This window comes from Platalea leucorodia (assembly GCF_965183815.1).
Source record: "Platalea leucorodia genome assembly, chromosome: 5".
NCBI classification, from domain to species: domain Eukaryota; kingdom Metazoa; phylum Chordata; class Aves; order Pelecaniformes; family Threskiornithidae; genus Platalea; species Platalea leucorodia.
Window position 1 is genome coordinate 28,282,431 of NC_138827.1, and position 20,901 is coordinate 28,303,331.

Here is a 20,901-nt window from a genome sequence, read left to right on the forward strand (position 1 = left end):
TTTAGACATAATTATTTGTCATCTTTTGTTGCTTTCTTCTTTTGCAAGAGATTGACAAATCTGCTTGCTCTATTGAGACAATGTTTTTAGCTGTTCCTACTTTGGAATTCATAGACATGATAGTTATTTTTATTAAAAATGACATGTTCATAAACCTCATTAAAAGAAGTGGAGTTTAAAATTAGTAAACAAGGACTGACTGAAACTTCAATTTACCGCTTCAACATTGCTTCCAATTTCTGTCTTTGTATTGACAGAACCTGCAAATCAAAATGTGATAGAAATGACCATATGTATAGAGAGAAGTATCAGTAGAATAGATCAAAGCAGTTCAGATCTCTGAAGTACATCATGAGACAATGTACTGGTGTATATATATGACAATGTACTGGTGTGTGTGTGTGTGTGTGTATATATATATATATATATATATATAGGGTATATATATCACCATTCCACCTCTCCATGTACATGCACAAGAACTGCATTGGAGGTTTTTGTGTCCCAACAGAGGCAGCAGCAGGAACCACTCTTCTTCCTGTGAGTTTATACCAAAGTAGTGGTAATCTTCACTGGAGAGAGTCTTTGCAGGACCACCAGTGTCTTACTTTCTCTAAAGCACCTAGCTATGGACAGTCACTAGCCATTACTGTCACTGGACATTACTAGCTAACTCTGAAGTATCATCTTGTCTCCTTCTGCAGGTATGTAGGCTGTTTACCCTCTTAACTCTTCTGTGCTTGATGCTCAGCTGGGCTTTCCTCCAAATCAACTATACATTTTGCCATGTAGTAATAGCACCTTGTGTACATTAAGCTGTGTCCCAGATTTCATAGGAGAGCGCTTTGGATCATGTTTTTAGAGATCTACTCCTGAAAGAACTCCCACTCAACAAGGTGGTTTGAAAATATGCTAAAAAATTGCCTTTGCTGATCAAATTACACTCAGCCAGAGTTTAACCTACAACTGTATCCTGTTAAAAAGTTGTCGTTCTCTACGCTTTTGGAGCTTCATCTTAGAGATCCCTTTGTACCTTCATCAAACACTGTATTGTCACAGAAACATCTCTGAGTGACGATGCGTTTGGTGGAGCAGCCCTGCAGCCTGTTTTTGCTTGAGGAGGCAGAGTTCCTCTTTCAAGAGTACTCACAAAGGGCACGGTTTGGCATAAGGTAGTAGGTGCTGAGGTTCTTGGAGTACTCAATGAAGAAAGAGAGAGAGTTTCTTCAGATTCAGTTAACAGGAGTGGTCTTACTTAGGTGCTCTAACTCACCTTGCAGAAATTAAAATACTCATTTCAGTGCCAAGATGTTATAGAAGGACTGCATTTACTTCATGCCCTGCTGAGAGAAGCTAGCAGGAGCTATTATCAAAGACTCCTTTTCTCCTCAGTCATTTAATAGTAGCAGCTTCTCTTTTATTCTGTGCTCTTGGAGAGCAGAATAGGAAGTGATAATCTCCTTGGAATACAGCAGACACCTGTTTGATAAGTGGTAATTGCATTATTCCTGGAGGATTATCACAGTGGTGCTTGTTTCTTTTGTAATGAAACTCCACTGTATAAGCAGAGCAGAGCTTCACTAGAAGATGTATGAAAATCCATTGCAACAGATTGAAGGTGTTTGGGACTCTGTGTAAACAGAGTTTCACTTTAAGTAAGTGTATGGTAAGTGGGCTTGCTCTGTAACAGCAGAAGAAAGCTATGTAAAATTACTACATTACTTTTGTTGTTCTATATGTTAGTGAGAATGTTTGCTATTGCTAGAACTTCACTTGGGTTTTGTTCTAGTTGTGTGCAGAGCCTGATATAATAGTCTCAAATGCTTCCTTTAACAAAGGTGGTATTTAGATGATGTTAAATTAGTCCATAGATAACTTTTTAAATGCTTAGAATGGAGCTAATCTGGTCCTCTGTTAGGAATTTTGTGGTAAAGTTCAATAAGCTATTGATAAAATGTGGAACCAAGAAAATGTTAGTTGATAAATCTATTTTAGACAGATAACTTCTGCTACCAAACAAGAGCAGAGCTCTGTTTTCAGCAACAATCACTGGATTGAATTCCTTTTCTAAATGTAGTTACTGCCCAGTGGTCAGAACATAGACCTGAGCCAGATTTGTAGCTCTGCAGGCTTTCCCTATGACATTTAATAAAACACTCTTCTTAAGCAACTCAGATATTCTCATTTCTAAGAGGAGGCCTGAGATTTAATGCTGACCTTTCATAAAAGTCAAAGAAAAGTAACTTCTGTTAGATGGCTAAGAAAATCCAGTCTAAAATGTTGGGAATGCTTCATGTTTGTCTCATTCTTAGAGGTCTCTGACTAGAAAGACCCTTTATAAATGCTTAATTTTTATTTAGTTATTTATGTTCTTAATCTTTTGCTTGTCACACTTGAAACCATTATATATCAAACAAGCACATTCCATACGTAGTCATAGTGAATGAATGAAATTAATGCCTTTTTAATTGTAACTGCCCCAACCCAATAGCTTACCATTTATGAATACTCAATTATTGTTTAGTATTAATATGATTTATTATTTCTAGTTTTGAACCTTTTCCATTTAATTGAGGAGGATATGTACTCAGTGCTTTTAATTCTACAGATGTAAAGAGTTAAAGGCCTTTTCATGTATTCCAGGTAAAGGAAACAGAAATTAAGAAACAATCATCCTTTTCAGAAGCTCATTTTTAGAAGTCAGTAACACCGCATTTTCAAAAGGCTAACATTGCAAAAATCCAATTCCTCGAAAAGTGATATCCAGGAAGAAGAGGCAGCATAAAAAGCCTATCAGTGTTTGAACCGTTTGTTGGAAGCAGTGTTGCTAGCACAACTGCTTGAACTCTGCCAAGGAATTATATAGTGCTGGAAACATATCCAGGCACTCTTCTGTTTGCCATCCAAAGCATTGTACAATGCTGTGAAGTAAATGGCATCCCACCATAGACCAGAAACGTGCCAAGTATTTGGCTTATACTCTTTGTGAATGCAAAGCAGTTCCCAAGATGTATCTGTGAATATCTGTGGGCAATATGTGATCTGGATGAATCAAATTGGTTGTTGGTTTACACTGTTGCTTATTATTTCACGTAAAAGTGTTTCTTACCTTAAAAGTCTGTTTAACGGTTTTGCGTATCTTCCGAATAGCAAAAAATAGGTGATTTGTGATCAGACTTAGAACAAAGAATATTTTTACACCATCTTCTATGGCAATTACGCAGTTACTTAAAGAAAATACCAGAAACCTAACAGACACCGTCTTTCAACGCAGAAGCCAGCAAATGAAACAGGACAATGTTAGTACCTTGATTACTTTTCAGCCCTTATGCTGTGAAGAATTTTGAGGAATGGAAATATAGGAAGACAGGTTAACTCTGCTTAGTGTATTTGCAGTTGTTATGAATCTAAAGCCACATTAAGTGCAGCTCAATTTTTCACGGTGTCATTAGAGTATCAAAAGTAAGAGTAAGCAGTATCACAAAATACCATAACCAGACTGCAGAGCGTGTGATGGTCCTCAGAGAACAGATGGGTGAGTGGATGCTGGCGCTTTCCTGCGTTTTCAGGTACTAGAGAGATTCTCGTCCTTTTTCCTATAGACCTTTTCTTTTGCTTACCTTGGTCCTCCTCTCATTTGGCAACATGAAGTGGATGAATGCTTTGACTCCTGGTATTTGTTGTCACCCAAAGGCAATCTCTCTCTAGCTTGGGAAAGGTTTAGGAATCCCAGTTTATCTGTGAATAACACTCTGTTAGTCTTTGTAGATCTTGTTTTGGTGAGAGAATGTTTATTTTCAGTTCCTGGGACATTCAGGAACGTACAGTGAGTTATGATCTGTTCCCGGGCATATATGTTTTATAGATCAATTCACACAGGTGTACTTATTAATAAGCTCACTTAACCAATTTACATGCATAAGTTTTAAACACTAAGTAATTAGTGAAAGCCTTGCTGAGGAACTGGAAATTTGGGAAATGTGTCATTATTTGCATATCAGTATAAAGCAATTACTAAATTAAAAAGTGCACGTTGTGACAAACATGAAGCTCCTTTACTGTTGCTTTGTCAGTGCACATTAACATCAACTTGATGTGAAAGCCTGGCTTTCTCTGCGTGAACTAAAAATCCTAAGGCAGAAGTACACAATGAATCACCCAGAGTTTGGAGGCTAGCACGCTGAATTGCCTTGGGGTTCAGACCGAGGAAAGAAAAACCTGATGTAAAAGACCATTGAGAAAACGTATCAGTGGAAAGTAATTAACTCAAGATCCACAATTAGCCTCACGGTCTATACTTAACTGTGTTCCAGGTCTTTCAGCGTTTATTTAATTCTGTTACCCTGTGTTTCAAATAGCTGCAAATGGCTTGGCAGATTTTTCATCCTTTTTAATATTTACAGTTTTTGTCTAAGAAGAAGAATGAGCTCTGTAAGTGATCATGGGTATTTATTTCAGTCTGTGAAGTATATCTCTTAGTAGAATCTGTTGTACAAGGAAATATTATTTCCCTTTTGTTTCCTTTAAGTGTATTTGTGGTTTGAAGCAACATTAATTACTACAATATCTTTCTGCTTTAATTCCTAACATGCCTAACTAGGCTTAATCAAAAGAGAAATAATCAAAACCAGGGATCATTTTCTCTTTCATTCAGCTAGCAAACGAGAGTGATAGATTCACAGTAATGCGACTGGTGATTAATGGCAACCACAGCAAAAATTGGCATGCGCGTTCGACTGGCATACCAGAGCTGGGTGTTCCCAGAGGACCGGGCACAACTTTTTCTCAAGCTTGTACAGAAACTCTCGGTAGTGTTTTGTGAAGGTTGCTTTGTCGTGGTTGTCGCTGTTGCTCCAGCATCCCTCATCTGGTGTCTGTCTTCAAAGACACACGTGGCCTGCTCACCGTGCCGTGGACTCTTCTCCAGCCTCCCTCCTCCCACCCTGTGTGCTCTTTATCCACAAGTCGATTCCAGAGCATCTTCACCTGCAGGAGAAGGAATAAGAGAAGGAGAAGGAATAAGATATGTACGTTTAATATGCAGCCTTTTGGAATAAACTGCAGAAAAATTTTAGAGAATTAAGCAAAGCAATCTCTTAGTCCTAATCTAAAGAATTTATTGATTTGTTTTGAATTTATTAATGTTTAAGACACTTTTTTTCAGTTCAGATCTTTTTTGACTTTTGGGTTCTGTATTCTAACTCTAGCATTCCTTTGTGATTTTAATCTTCATTATAGTTCAAAGATCTACCATGGGAACATCACTGAAATCCTTGGAATGAATTTCCTACAACCTGTGTTGACAGGTTTAAATTACGTACTCTGACACTGTTCTTGTGGCTGGATTAGAAACTTTTTTTCAAGTTAAACCTACGATAAGTAATTGTCACAGCGCGCTGGCACAATGCTAATTTGAAGTGACGTGTCCAAACTGGCCTCAGTAACATGAAGAACCCTAACAGGTGTGAGGGGTGGATCTTCCCATGGGCCCTGCTGAACTTCTAACAGGGGAAAAATAGTAGAAAAAGTGAAATGAACCTTAAATAAAGCTGTCAGCAGTAATTATCTCAACAACACTTTGTGAGGAGTTAAAATAAGCATTGCTGATTTATAACCTGAACACACTCCACCCTAGAGATTTTTTTTCATCCCGTTAGTGTTTAAAATGAAATGTTGAATACCTGTCAAGATTTTTTTTTTTTTTTGGTATTGAAGATGCATAATGAAAATGAAGTTATTTTCCAGAGGAAGTTAATTTCAAGGGCTGTCAAATTTTTTAAACTCTTCTGTTCATTTTAATATTTGTACAATACTTCAATAAAACAAACAAACGGAGAGCTTACTTGACTGTTTTTCCCAGCTAATGCTATTTGATGTCAAAAGATGAAGTGGCTAATGTAGAATTACATCCACTTTTTATTGTTGTTCAAGGAGGGATAAGAGTTTACGTGATAGTAGATGAGCTTCGGTTGGTTGATTTGTTTTTCTTTTTAAATTATGTACTAAACTTGAATAGCAATGTCTTGTTGACCAGTATAGACTGAAGAGCACCCTTCAGTTCTGTATAGTAAATCTCTCTGAGTCTCGTAATTAATTTCATACTACAAAAAAACCCCTTGTTTCAGTAAATTTCAAAAAAGTGTATTTGATAGACTTTTTTTTTTTAATTGGAATGTACCTTCATTTTACAGTTAGATGCTTGGTCGTTGTTGCTGTAATAACACTTGTTTTATGTATATGATGTATTTCAGTACGGATAGAAGTAATTTTACAGTCTGTTACTAATGAAAGAATACTTGATAGCTTTGAGAAAATAGCAAAGCAAAAGATAAACATTAATTCACAGAAAACCTTTAATCCCCTGAAGTTTTAAACATTACTTTTAAACGTGATCATGTGTGAATTCTTAAATCCTATATCACTTTGATTTTGTGAGATTATACACTGAAAAAAAGATTACTTAATGTATAATTTTACAGTGATAAGTGATGGGTTTGGCAGTGTTAAGCACCTATTTGTTCCCAAGGAATTTAGTGAGGGTTTGTCTGAGCACAAGCAGCTGCCCACACATTGTTAATAATGCTTGGTTAAACACTGAGATCTAGAGCCATGGCAAGAGCAACCTAATATGAATGATCTCTCATGTCATAAAATCATTTTTCTTGAAATGATGAGACTGAGTATCCTCAGAAATAGCATGAGCTGCTTGGGAGTCCACCACCTCCTACCTGCATGGATTGGTTTCTATGTGTTTGGGTCTCCAACCAGGAAAGAGCGTGGAGCCATCTGATATTCCCCGGAGAATTGCAAAAATTTGCCAAAGAGCTCCCACACTCTTATTTCCCCTGCTTCAATATTCATATTCAAGGGCTGTGCTGGATGCATTTAGAAACCACTATTTTCTTCAACTGTTTGTTTAATGGAAAACTTCCCATTCTTACATTTCAAGTGTGGAAGCAAAACTTCCTCTGCCATCATTCACATACTGTACCTCTCCTCCCTGCCTTTTACACTTTGATTTTTCCCATATGCCACATTAACTGCTATCTCCCTTTCACCACACAAATATTCCTTGCTTTATGTTTTGCTTGCTTCTTTAATCTCAGAAAGGATAGGTTACAAAAGAAAAATGGAAAATGGAAATGCTAGTGAGCTGGGAGCAGCAGTCTCAGCTGTGGAGCAGCCTGACCAGTCTTGCTCCAATGGTAAGCAGAATAACTTCTTTTCTAGGCGTTTCAAATAGATTGTTTTATAATTTGTTCCTGTGTCTTTCTGGGGAGTAATGTTAGGTTGAACTGGTGTGTAGTCCCCTAGATCACCCTGAGATTCTGACTTAAAGACCTGAGGTCTGAGACATAGGTCTGTGCCTTCATCTAGCCCTGCTGAAAAAGTATTTCTCTCTAATTTCCCATTCTGCAGTTAGTCTGGTAATCTTTTTGAACAGGGAACTTAATTTGTCTAGTGAGGAGAGATAGATGACATCTTGGTAGGCTAGGAGAAATGAACTTGTTTGAATTCTTCTGAGATCTGCTCATGAAGAAGAAGGGATTAGCAATGATGAATATGCCTTGCAGACATCTAAACTGAAGTTTGTCTAGACTAAGCAGCGAGAGAATTTCTTGCCTATTGCAATGTTACCTACCTTGGCTGAATGGATAGAGAATGGACTGAACCTGGAGATATGGAAAGGCTCCTTTGCAGGTGCCGTGCTATTCAGCTAAGATGTAGAAAACTGATGAATTGTTTTGTCTTGTTTATTACCTTACTACTCTTGGTGCACTTGGGCTATGAAAGTGTTTGATCCCTAGTATGCCTAGTATCCAAACTCAGCTAGTAGTACCATATGCATATAGAGTATAATAGAAAAACTAGGACAGAAATGTTCCGTCTCAAACTTCATATAGTTGTCTTCAGAAAGGACCAGATTTTTTCCCTGGCTTCAAGAAAATGCATACATACAGACATGTGTAGTGTCATTGACATTTATCATACTCGGGATATTAGCTTATGCTATAACAAAAAGTCAGATAACAGAATAGTAAGTTTAAGATGGAAACTGAAATGCTTGATAAAGCTCCTTCCTCACCCTTCTGTCCTTACCCCTTCTCTTACCTGATCAGGGGAAAAAGGCATCATAGTAATTACTTCAACAAGAAAAAGGATCAAATTATATGGAAGTGAAATTTTCACAGTGGAGACACCTGCCAGTCATTGCGTATTTTGCTACAGGCACTTCTGTCTTAGGTTATTTTGAATAATTGAGCATGGCGTGTTATGAAATGTACTCGGTCATGTTTGTTTCTTTATACATTAGCCATGTATCAGTGAGTAAACCAGTAAATGAAGCTAAGCAACTCACATTTTGAGCACAGTGAAAGGGCTGTCACAGGGAATATTTGAACCAGGATTAGGTTTCAGTCTGTAGGCAGCAGTGCGTTCATTTCTGAATATGAATTTCTTGCGCAATATATGTATATTATAAATCTGCACATATGTACTACAGGCTGATAGGCAACCTCTAGCAAGAGCTCTTGTTCAGCTGATGACCTCCTGATTTATAAATATTATTTTGGGATATCAGTTCCATGTTTGTTAATATATTTGTTTCTAACATGAAACTGCAACTAGCTAATGCTGACGAGCTAGTTATGGCCAAAGTACAAAATAGTGGCCACAAACGTCTGTTAGATTTCAGAGTTGGTATGTGCCGCAGTAATGATTTTCAAGGGTGGTTAGAAGTTTGTAGTTGTGGTAGAATTCACCTTGTTAAAACAGCTCTGATTCAAAGACTATTCAAGCTTAGCATGAACTTCTATTCTTAATTAATTAGATAACTTTTTACTCACAATGACTTTATAACACTTTTAATAATACTCTGAATGTTGCTCGCGTGCTGCTATTGTTTCCAGAGCAAAAGAAAAGTTTTTGGGTTTCAAGATGTTTGTATAATGTCTATAAAAATTTGACTTCATGGGTCAAGTAATAATATTTTTGGCATATTTTTCCGGAGATAATCTCCTCTTTAGCAGTGCACTGGTTGTACAATGATAACAGCGAAGGCATAAAACATTCTCAAACCGATATTGAGATAATGGAGAGCTACTGCAGTTACTGACTTGTGGAGATTGTTTATCCAGCTACAACTCCATATTACAGTGCATGCTAACAGCAGATTTAACTGCAGCACAAACAGATACTCTGCAGGCTTGATTTTTGCTCTTGCTCAACAAGGGGAAAACAGGCATTGCCACTTTTCACCAGAATTAGTATCGATACCCAGAACATTAAGTGTAAATCTGGAATTGATTGGATGTGATGCTCTAAAGGTATTGCATTACAGAGGGACAGATGGGAAAGGCACTGCACTGGGTGGAGTGCCTCGTCGTCTTGGGCTAATTATGAGAGCTACAGCGAACAGAAATTAGAGATGCTAGCCTGAAAGGTTTAGGATTAGGTAATCTGAGTGTTCCTTAACTGCTTTTGATTATAAAAAGAAAAGGCTACATTATGCAATTTGTATGCCCACCCCCACATTTGAATATATGCAAGTTTTAATTCTACCTGTTCAACATTATAGAGTCTGAAAGGATGCATTAGAAGGCATGTACCTTCTTGGCAATTACACATGGAGTGACATCTTTGGAAAGGTTTCTTTCTGTGGCTTCTTCCACCCAGCTGTGCTAGTGAGCACAGCTGGAAAACTGGAACTATAATTTTACCTAACCATTTTTTCAGGATGCTAGAACTGGAGGGCTGGTTATTAAGACTTCCTTTTGCCTAATATACTACAAGCTGACCTTGCGTAGGACTGGGAATTAATCTGCTTTTTATGGGAGATTTATGAAGGAGAGTCAAGTATCGGAAAACATGCTCTTTTTTTGTACACTAGAATTTTGTTTGCTTACCTTATCTCTGAGTATTAAAGGCAGAAAACACGGATTATTTTCCTTTACCTCAGGAGGAAATCACACTATGAGAATTCCCTGATGTAGTTTTCTATTGAAGCAGATTATGTACAGCCAAACATAATTCTGCATTAGAAGTACAGCTAATTGAATCATTTGACTGGTTCATAGCAGTCAAGTAATACAGAAATTACATTTCTTTTTATGGTCTTTTTACTTAATATTAAAAATCCAGCAGGTGTGTCCACTGCAAGGTTTTTGTTCTGGTTTAGGTTTGCCATTGTCAGTTAATGCCTGTTGCTTCACTTGCTGTGCATGAGCAAGTGAAATCTAGCATTATTGATAGACTTCTCTCTTTTGCATATGGATCAAATGTTCTGTGAATTTTTTTCTGATGCTTTGTAAGGTTTATAGTTTGACCTTTGAATTTCTGAGAGCAAGTGATCAAGAATCTCTAGTTTATGTCCAAAAAATTGTATTAGAAAAGACAATATTTTGCCATGGAAAAATACCACTCCAGTGAGTTGGAAAGGATTTTTCATTTGAGTAGCTCAAATGATAAAGATAGTTACCCTGTTACCGTGACTGAAATTATTTCTCATTTTAAGTGGTCTTTTAAACAGTCAAAAGCTGTTTTTTAAAATTGATAGCTACCAGGTGATACAGCTGAAGGGCTACATTTAATAACTTGCCCTGGTTAACAGGAACAGTGGTAAGTACCTGTATTTTTAGATAGATGCATTAATGTACATTAAAGCAAACGAAACAAGCAGGACTCCCACACACTTCAAAAACTCAAACTCTCACTATTCTTGTAGCAATCAAATACTTATCAAAGAGCACAAAATAAATCAATATTTCTACTTTCCTTAAACATTATCACTTATGTTTGCATGTTTTCAATGGTTCTTGTTAAAAGAGCTACATCCTTTTAGAGAAAAGGGATCCCTTAATGACAAGTAGCCTGTGAACAGTACAACCTTTCAGCTTATGCCAAAGCAGGGCCATTACATATCTGTGTCTTTCATCTTCTGCAAGGTGACATGTTTTGCAGGCGTGTCTTGCCTACTGCACCTGTGAAACTCTGGAGTTCCTGGGGAGGTTTCCTGCTGTTGATGACTGTGGTAGGGTGTTTGATTTGCTCCAGAGCTAGCTGATATGGAAGCTGTTCTACTAAAGATCATGGACTCCATTGGCAATTTGGCAGGTCAATCTCCATCTCATCCTTCTGGAAAGGCCATGCTTTGCAACGATAAGCACTGAGAAGATAATAATAGGCCTAATGGATAAGTCTGTAAATTATGTGCTTCAAGGGCCTGCCTGTTTTCCTACCATAATTTATTTTCTAATTTATGTTCTGACTTAAATACAGGCAGCTTAGTGGCAAGAAGAGTTGTTTTAGTGTTTTATTCAGGTTACTGGATTGCTAGAGACTTGTGTCTGTATTTACATGGAGCGGAGTGAACATTTCCAAAATGACTGTGATAGTTGAGGATGAGGAAGAAGGTCCAGTTCTTTACAGGTTATTGCTTTAAGCTGGCCACTTTGGATATCCAACTATATTCTATAAGGTATTAGAAAGCTCTTAGGGCTTGCCTTCATACTTTCCTCATTAGATACGGTTGCCATTAGAAGCTCTTTTGAAGTGCTGTTTTTTTCCATCACCGTGTGGCTGAATATGAGGAACACCAATTTGTCATATCCAATTACTACTTTCCTGATGCAGTACACTGAGCTTATAATTTTTGTATCAACATTTCTCAGTGGAGAAAGTTCTGCAGCTGCAGTTCTCTGCTGGTTATCATTCCTTCATGTTCCTAGTACTGTTCATCTTTCTTAGATCTTCAGTGTCTTGATTAAATATCTCTGGACTGGTACAAGAGACTGAGTTTTCTCCTTCCTTTATAATTTCAGAAGTCTGCAAGAGTGGGAATTAAATTGTGCCAACAAACTCTTTCTAGAAGATTGCAACCTTGTGAGATTATGGACTCGTAATTTTTCCTATTATTTGGAGCATGCAATGGCAGCACTCTGGAGCTACATGCTCTCAATTATTTCTTTCGGTGCTGCAGACATATTTGTATCATGAAATATTTGAAAAAAGAATCTTTTTATATTGTTTTAAAGGATATTTCTAGAAGCTTCTACATAAAAATGATACTTTCTAACAGGAAGAATAATCTATTGTTTAAAGTACCTGGTCTCACTCTGGATTTGGCAAATAGTTCTAGGTTGATCTGGAAAGTTCGTGGCAAAGAATCCTGCATGTTCAGATCAGAAAAGATGTTGCTTAACTTTATCCCCCAATTATTAATGCTGGCAACTGAAATACTAATCATCTTACACCGAACATTTACAACTAAATTCAGTGTCTTAGTGTTGGAAAGTACAAGTGAGCATTAGACTCTTTTTTTTTTTTTTTTTTTCTCCCTAAATTGTAAGATTTGGTAGTGGTCTTTCTTTTACTAGCTAAAATATATTTCAAGTATCCGTTGTGCACTTTTAGTCCATGTCATACCATTACGTTTTTGCATACCAGTAGCAATCCATTCAATATCTCTGCTGTCTCCTAAAAGGACACTCCTGTCACTCTTCCTGGAATGTTTCAAGACTTCAATTTTATTGTCCTTCTCCTTAAAAACCTATAGAAAGGCAAATAGGAGACGACTTTCAGGAGCAGTCTATACACAGTGTTGGAGAAGAGATCTGGCTTTTCAGTAATCATCTTAAGTTACTTTGTGCAAGTAATTTTGCCTATTTCTGATTCCTTTTCATTTTCCACCTCATGTACCTTTCAGCTGTGAGACCTTTTGAGCAGGGATTTGCACATGTGTACATTTACTACCTAGAAAAATGGACTAACCTTATTTATCTTTGCTTTACTCTATTATGTATTTCATAATCTATATCTAGCTCATTATTGGTGCCAAGAGTCCTGCATACGCTTCTTTCAACGTCTCTTCTTGTGCACGTGAAAGCCATCCGATTCAAGTAATAGTACTCGCATAACGGTGATTTTCATGCAGAAGAAAAAATACTCTGAAAACTTAGTAACTTTTGAGTGTTTACCCAATCAGATGGGTTCATAAGTTGAGAATATGGGTGATCAGGTACTGAGGCTACGAACCAGCATTTTCCATTTTGGAGTTGGTAGAAAGATTTTGTCCATTCCCATGGAAAGATGGCTGCAACACAGCGATTCGTATATCTAATGTACTGCAACCCTGTTTGGAAGTAGGCAGATGCAGTATTTAGAAAGAAAAAACTCTCCAAGAGCAGCCTCATATCTAAACAGTTCTTACCACTGAGACGCTTCAGCGGATGCTCCCATCAGTAAATGGGCCTGCATTCAAAATATTCATAAAAGTTGAGGTTTGCTATCCATGGCACCGGACTGAGCTGCCTGGAAAGTAATCTTTTGCTTAGTGTTGATGTTTTTATGATTTCCAAAATACAGATTAAACATTCTGGTGCAAGAGTCTCTCTTGAGAATGAAGATAACTTAATTCTAGAGAAATGTTCATGCTGCTGGATTATTTTGGCATGAAAGGCAGAGCTTCTATTTGTCCTAGCCTTTCTTTTGCAAAAAACTTCTCAAAAAAAAAAAAACCCCAAAGAGGAGGGCGATTTCTCACACAAATGTGCACAAAACCCTAACATTCCAGCAACTGTCTGGGGAGTAGGGAAACGTGCTCTGATGTTGAACCCTTTCTGCTGTTAGCTCATTTTTGAGAGATGCTTTGACACTATAATATAGGGTTGCAAATTGGAATTGCAACACCCTGCTATTGGGCCAAGTGACAAAGCAGCACAATAACTGCTTGCTTGATCTTACCACTCTTTCTTTAATGTGCATGTAAAAGATATCAGGAGCCTTTCCAGGCATCTGTCGGGGTATTTGATGCTGTTAGATAGGGAACTTCAGTCTGTGTGTGGTTAGTGTGTGCGTGTGTAAGTTTTACCAGTATTTTATATAGTGTGGTAACTAAAGGGCAAAGTTTTAGGTTTTATAACAGTTGAGCTTTGTTTATTATTAAAAGCTTATAAAAATACTAATTAAACTGGTGGATTATTACAGACAATACAGTTCTTACACTCTTGTCACAGCAGTTTCATAGGTAATTGGTCTTGACCTGTATGTCGTCCTTAATATTTCATTTGCTCCAGAGTATTATTACTCACTTCCTTTAAGATGATAGCTAGGCTTTTTATGCAGCTAAACTTGTGTTTAACCTTGCTATGAGAATGTGACAGTAGGCTAGTTCAGACAGGTTAACATTCATTTGGTAACCAGTCTGCTTAATCAGCCTGCTTCAACCTGCAGCAAATTAAATCTTTGTGAGTTCTAGCAGACAAGTGATAAAGTCATTCTGAATTATGTATAAAAATAAATGGGGTATTTCCAGTGCTCATGGCAGTAAATGAAATTTAAGGCTTATGATTTATTCTTGGGTTTTTGTTAAGGATGATTGAAATTTATTTTACCTTAATGTTTTTACAGCCTAATTAGGAGGATGCTGTATTTCTGAAACATATAATGTGTCTCATTCTGTGCCCTGCAAAAATTGTAATCATTTTTGTAGGATCTAGAAAATCTTCTTCTCTCTTCTCTGTGCTTCTTCTGAAGGAACTATTAGAAACAATATTTTAAACATACAGCCAGAACTATCTTTCTCAATGTCACTAAGAATTGTACAGCATCAAATATTTTGTCATTGCCAAAATGAATTGGCTATCTTTATTTAAGAGCTATTCACATTGTAAATTTAGCCCATGTGGTATCAAGATAGGGCTTAGATGCTTCTGAAGATTCTACTTGTGGTCTCAACCTCACTTGACCAGGACTGATGCGCTTTCCAGAAGAGGGCAGTAGGCCGGGTGTATGCTTATGCTGTATAGAGAAGTGTGTGAAGGGTGCTTGAAACGCAAGGATGGCACAGACAGTTCTGATCATAGAAGAGTGGACAATTCTCATTTTTAGTCGTATCGATTAGTACATTTTTAAATGCAATGTAGGCTCAGATCTTCAAATATTATCGTTGTGTGTTTGCAGGCATCTAATAATTTTGTCTTTCAAATGATGCTAGCTTGTTTCCATTTGCTGTCCTGTTAGTTTTAAAAAGTTGAGATTTAGGAATACAGCAACAGGCAAAAGTGCTGTTCCTGTTGGCACTGGTTAAGGAACATCTATCTGTCTTTGCTGACTGCAGTTTCACCAGCATTGCTGGGTTTGCGTATGTCCTTGTTCATGTGAGAAACATGGCATGTGCTTTTGACATTAATAATGACCAAGATGGAGATGAAATGTGTTTTTTAAGTAGCCACTGTGATTCTGTCGTTTACAACGTCCAGCAATAAACTGTTCTTTCAAGATAATTAATTTTTTTTTTCCAAGATGACTTAACTGTTTTTAGTTAGTTGTATCAGTACCTATCATCTTCACTTTAACGTTTGCTTATTGAGTAGGAAGGAAAAATTTATGTTTACTTCATCAAGGGATACCACTGTAAAAGTTATCATGTACAAATAATGGTTTAGACTTCAGTACCAATTTAGGAGATAATAAAAATTCAAGACAATTTTGAGTTTGCAATTCCATTTAGTTGGTTTTGATACTCTCTGCATACATACCTGTAACACTCCGTTGTTGTTTCCTTGAATATTTTTACATAAGGAATCATTTTAGTTTTCCAGGCTTCTTTTTTTATGTTTATATAATTGATCTGGTCTTCTGCAATGCAGTCTTCAGTTTGAATCTCAAAGCACCCTTAAAAAAAAACTCAAACCAACCCTCAGTTGAGATTATGGCTTTAATAAATGATCATTGCTTTGTTTGTAGATGACTCTAGCTGTATCGGGACTGACTTTTCCTTGCCATCGACTTACAGTTGGAAGAAGATCTTCACCCATACAAACGAGGGAACAGTCAGAGGAGGTAAGAACATCTTTAACAAGTATACTCTAGGAAGAAGCAGGGAAAGCTCATTTTGCCATGGTCACAGTCCCTTCTATTGTCAAATACATCAGTAGAATTGCATCTTAAAAGAATCAGTTTACAATTCCTATAACGTGATTGTGACAAAGTAAGGAACTGGGTAAATGAGTCATTGAAGAAAAAGAGGAAAAACAATGTAAGCAAGCCCCAAGTTACTAAGCATTGAAAAATACTCCAAATTAAACAGAAGGCTAAAGTATATATTTTTAGGTTTAGCAGAAAGAGATGTTTGCAGATGGTATAAAATCTCATTTTGTTGTATCTAACTATTAATAGTTTGGGTTAAAATTTCCAATGCCTTTGTCCTTCCTCAAAATGAATTTAATATAAGCAGTTTCCCATTTTCCACAAACTTTTCTTGCCATTTTATGTAGAGAACTTTAGCACATAAGGTTTATCTTGGTGCACAAAAAGGATATGTTTCAATCTGTTCAGTTCAGTCGATTTGGCAAGATGTAGCCATGAGGTATGGTCAGGATGCAAGCCTGGATATATGCTGTTGGATAGTTGTTAAAAATTAGAGGATGGTGAGACAATGCTGTTCTAGCTATACCTGAACCACTTAGCAGGTTACATAAATGGTTATTGTTTTCTCTTGGGATCTGCCAGAATAAATGTATCATTGCTTCTTTACTTCATTCTTTCAGAATTATCTGCGTTTGTCCACCTCGTAGAATTTTCTTGTGGACTCGTTCATTCAGAAAATGGTCTTTATTTGAAGTTCTTAATGTGTAGCTGTTGTAGAGAGAGATCCATCATGCCTGGAGCTCTTTGCTCCTCTTGTGGTCACTTCCACGCTAGAGCTGAAATCTCATGTTCCATAGTACGCTTTGTTGCACCTTCAGGGATTCATGTAAATTTTCTGTAGTGTACTATCACTGTAACTCCTAGGTCAAGTGGAGCTGGAATAGTTGTTCATGAAAAGAAGTCATTGAATAGTTAAAAACAAGGTTTTCTGAGCTATTTTATGTTTCAGAGGACATGAAATCCAAAAGATCTGACTATTGGGAGTTGGAGGCACAGATAGGATCTTAGCTTCTTGCACAAAAATGTTGATTTTTCTCCTTTATATTGGTATGCCAAATAAATCAGCCTGTCATTCAACGTGCAGTAGTGTGCCAAGTTAGGACTACGGGTGCTAAATTTGCAAGTCAGAGACTGCAATACAATAGATAGGTACCTTTCCAAGGACTGTCCCCCACCATGCAAGTATTGCTCAAGTAGATGGTATCTGGATGTCTAAAACTATTGATAGATTGTGTGGCTTTTCTCACTCTTTCTTATGCAGTTGAACTAGCTGTAGTACCGTTAGATGGAAAATAGCATTAACTTTGGAAAAAATTCACTCAACTATGTGTATACAGAGGCAGTTCCTTAGTTATTTAATAATGCATTTTGTCACATAATATTGCTCTGTCAACCAGACTTCTGTTAAAAATTAGGTCTTATTTATAAAAAGCTGTCTGATAATGCTGTATAAAATAGTAAAATAAAATGCAGTATATCGAGTGTTTTTATAGAAATAAGTATTTTACACTATGTATGTATTTCGTATTTCACTGAAGATGATGTCTGTAATAGAGGCTTATGGTGGATTTTGGTTTTTGTTTTTTATATAGCAATGCACTGATGTTCATATGGTTAGTGACAGTGATGGAGATGACTTTGAAGATGCTACAGAATTTGGAGTTGATGATGGAGAAATGTTTGGAGTAGCATCGTCTGCCTTGAGGAAATCGCCAATGAGTAAGAGTTGACAGTTAATTTACAATTAACTTGTGATTGTACAGCAGGAGTGAAGGCAGAGAGGTATGATGGGTCTGCATAATAAGAAACAGGAAAGTATCTTTTGATAGGAATGTTAGAATTGTTTGAGTGTCATGTCTGATGGATGTATCAAATGAAAATGCTGCAAACATAATTGGCAACTATGAAAGCATCTTCCCATGGAGGAAGTTTTTTAACCTTATGTTTTTAGCTTATAGTTGAAGAACTATAGTTAAACTCAGAGAAATTATGATCTCTAACCAAATGTTTCTGTAGATAACTAGATTTCTGCTTCCCTGTTTTGAAAATTCTGCAGATTTTAGCTTCAGCATCTTGTGGTGATTAATATTTTTGGCCGTTTACATTAAACAAGCTTTTCAGTGATTATTTGCCCTTGAATTATGAAAAGGATTGAACAGGAGCAGTCAGTTAACACCTATAAGCAAATCAGTATATTCTTTACTTACTTTAGGTTTGCATATTACCTTGGAAGTTTTTTGACAGCAAATTTATGTTAAAAAGTTTTCTGTATTATTACATATTATATAGGACGTTAAAAAAAAAAAAAAAAAAAAAAAAAAAAGAAAGGAAAAGAAAGGTATCTAGCAATATAGTGGGTCAAGGCTTTCAAGCCAGTCCTTTCATTTTGATGTATTAAAGTAAGTCCAGAGTGTTAACTCTGAACAAGTGATATATCACATTACACTGGACCTGAGGATTTTACTGTTTGGAAAGCCTGAATATATTCATGAGAGCATCTGGAAATTTCATGTCTTTCTAAAGGTTCATAGTAGATAGTCTTTCATGAAATTTATGTGGTTTCTTGGTAACCACTTCAGTAAGCTGTCAACATAAAAAATCCATGAAGCAAAGTGAGTTCGCATATTAAAATCTGTTTCCATAAGGTTGCATTTAATTTGTATTTTTCATTTTTTTAAGTGCCAGAAAATGCTGAAAATGAAGGAGATGCCTTATTACAATTTACAGCTGAGTTTTCTTCAAGGTAAGCTTAGCCTATTAACTGTGCAATTCTTGTTACAAACTAAGTAAAATTTAGTAAATAATGAAAATAAAAATAAACCAAATGTACATATTTTCTTGTGGGATCATACTGTATTTAGGCATCCTAATCTAATTTATTTTAAGATTAACTTTGTTAGAACTGTTTCTGAAATAAAATATTTCTCAGTCCAAGTTAGAGTGACAGATTCTTGCCTTATTTAATTTGCCACTAATTAATATAATTACTTAATTACGTAAGGGTCCAGAAGGATGATAAAGACTCTGATTATGTATAGTAATTTTAATTTGATATAGAGGAACAGAAAAGCTGAAGCTGATTAACATTAAAAAATATAGAGTTGCAATAAGAGTTTTCACAATAATGAAGTGGTTGGATAAATCTCTGCTTTTAAAAAATATAGAAATGCTGGGGTTTTTTAACTTTCTACCACCAAATTATACGTTGTTAAACAGTTGCCGTGTCTCATCAAATAGGTAGAAGCTGCAAACTAATATACTGCAAAGTAATGCAAAGATTATATGACTTCTGTTTTCACTCCTCTATGATGAAATGTTCGTTTATATATATGAGATGCATTAATGTGTAATACAAGAATAGCCTTCAATTAACCTTTAAGAATATAATAAAGAGAGGAAATAAGTAATGATTGAAAAATTATATAGCACTTAAGGTGTCTATGTATGTTAACAGAAAGTTTTTACGATAAAATTTGTAAGGTAGTAGTTACTTTGAGCTTTTGAATGCTGTGGGACAGATGTCTTTTAAAGGACAAAAGGGAAATATTTAGAAGCGTAGTACTTCATCTTTCTAAAAGTTTAGCCAATGCATTATATTTACAGAATATATGAAGAGGTAGAATATTGAAATTACTTATTTTCATAATTTTTTATTAATTGGAAATTTTATCTCCAATAGGTACGGTGACTGCCATCCTGTTTATTTTATTGGATCATTAGAGGCTGCTTTTCAAGAAGCCTTCTATGGGAAAGCTAGAGATGTAAGTGTGTATTAAAATTATTTTATTTAACATGAGGGGGAAATGGAAATAACTGTAAATGTTTCATCTTTATTTTGAAAAAGATAAACTACATTTTGGAGTTATCTTGATTTTACTGTTTGAAGAGTTATACTCATTTAGCTGACTGGCTAAAATACTTAACCTTGGTTGTTGTTGAAATTACAGTGAATAACTCGAATAACTCATGCTTTCTAATTATTCAGGCTGTATTTTTATTGGAGTCCTTTAGTCAGAGCTACTCTTTTTCCTTTTTTTTTTTTTCTTTTTTTTTTTTTTGTGTCTCCGTTTTCTTCCTGAAATAATGGTGTCCGAGCACCACGTAACACTGGCTGTGAGTCTTGTGGTTGACAAGTTCAACATTGCATGTTGGTAACTCCTTTGAAGGATGGCTAATGAAATTGTAAATTTAAATTGAAAGGTCTCTGAAATACAGTGCGCTTTTTTTCCTTTGTACAGCCTTTATCTGCCAAGTAAATTCCAGTACTAAGGTTTGGTTATTTAGTTTTTCTGTACATCCAGCCAGACATCTCAAGTTTCTGTTATTCCATGCACGGTTTTAAAATCAGTATTTTAATAAAATTAGAATGGGGATAGTTTATTTAAGTTTTGGTGACTTGAATTCACTAAGGAGAAACCCAAACCCCTGCATAATTAAGCATAGATAAAGCTGAAACACAAACAAGAAAATCATGCTGTTTAAATTTACTTTTTGTTGTCTTGATAGATATTTAATTTTAAAATGAAGAATGTTTTGGCTCCCTGTAGTTATTCATATTGGAAGGAACAGCTCTGTTATGTCAGAGGCTGTTATGATAAGTGTGCAGTGTTATGAATCTACACTGTATAGTTTAAGTTAACACATAATTAACATGTGTGCACAGTCTAAGTCTAGTGAATATTTTCATGTCTTTGTGCAGATTTCAGAGCATAAATGGATACATAATAATTCAGTGGCAAAGTATTGCTTTATAATAACTATTAAAGTGGACATTAATGCATGTTTAAAAGAAATCATATTAATTCAACAAGAAAAGTGTTTGAGTTAGGAAGTTCACTTTGTGTCATTTCATCAGAAACAGTTGACAGTGTATCAGTATAATAATGGATGAGACCCCATTAGGAGCTTTCATAAATATTTTTTGTATCTATAAATCTTATATTAATGCAGTGCGGTTACTTAGTTTTTTAATAC

The 20,901-nt window shown here is 36.0% G+C and overlaps 1 protein-coding gene across 4 annotated transcripts in view; it reads left to right on the plus strand.

Annotated features, from left to right (window-relative positions):
* The window catches only part of FAF1 (Fas associated factor 1), a 179,971-nt gene that overhangs the window by 102,757 nt on the left and 56,313 nt on the right, over positions 1-20,901 (plus strand). For all 4 annotated transcript variants that reach the window (XM_082312728.1, XM_082312725.1, XM_082312727.1 and 1 more), the window contains 4 exons: positions 15,745-15,840; positions 17,520-17,646; positions 18,607-18,670; positions 19,607-19,688. In XM_082312728.1, coding sequence (XP_082168854.1) covers positions 15,745-15,840; positions 17,520-17,646; positions 18,607-18,670; positions 19,607-19,688 — 369 coding nt within the window. The remainder of the gene's footprint in view (positions 1-15,744; positions 15,841-17,519; positions 17,647-18,606; positions 18,671-19,606; positions 19,689-20,901) is intronic.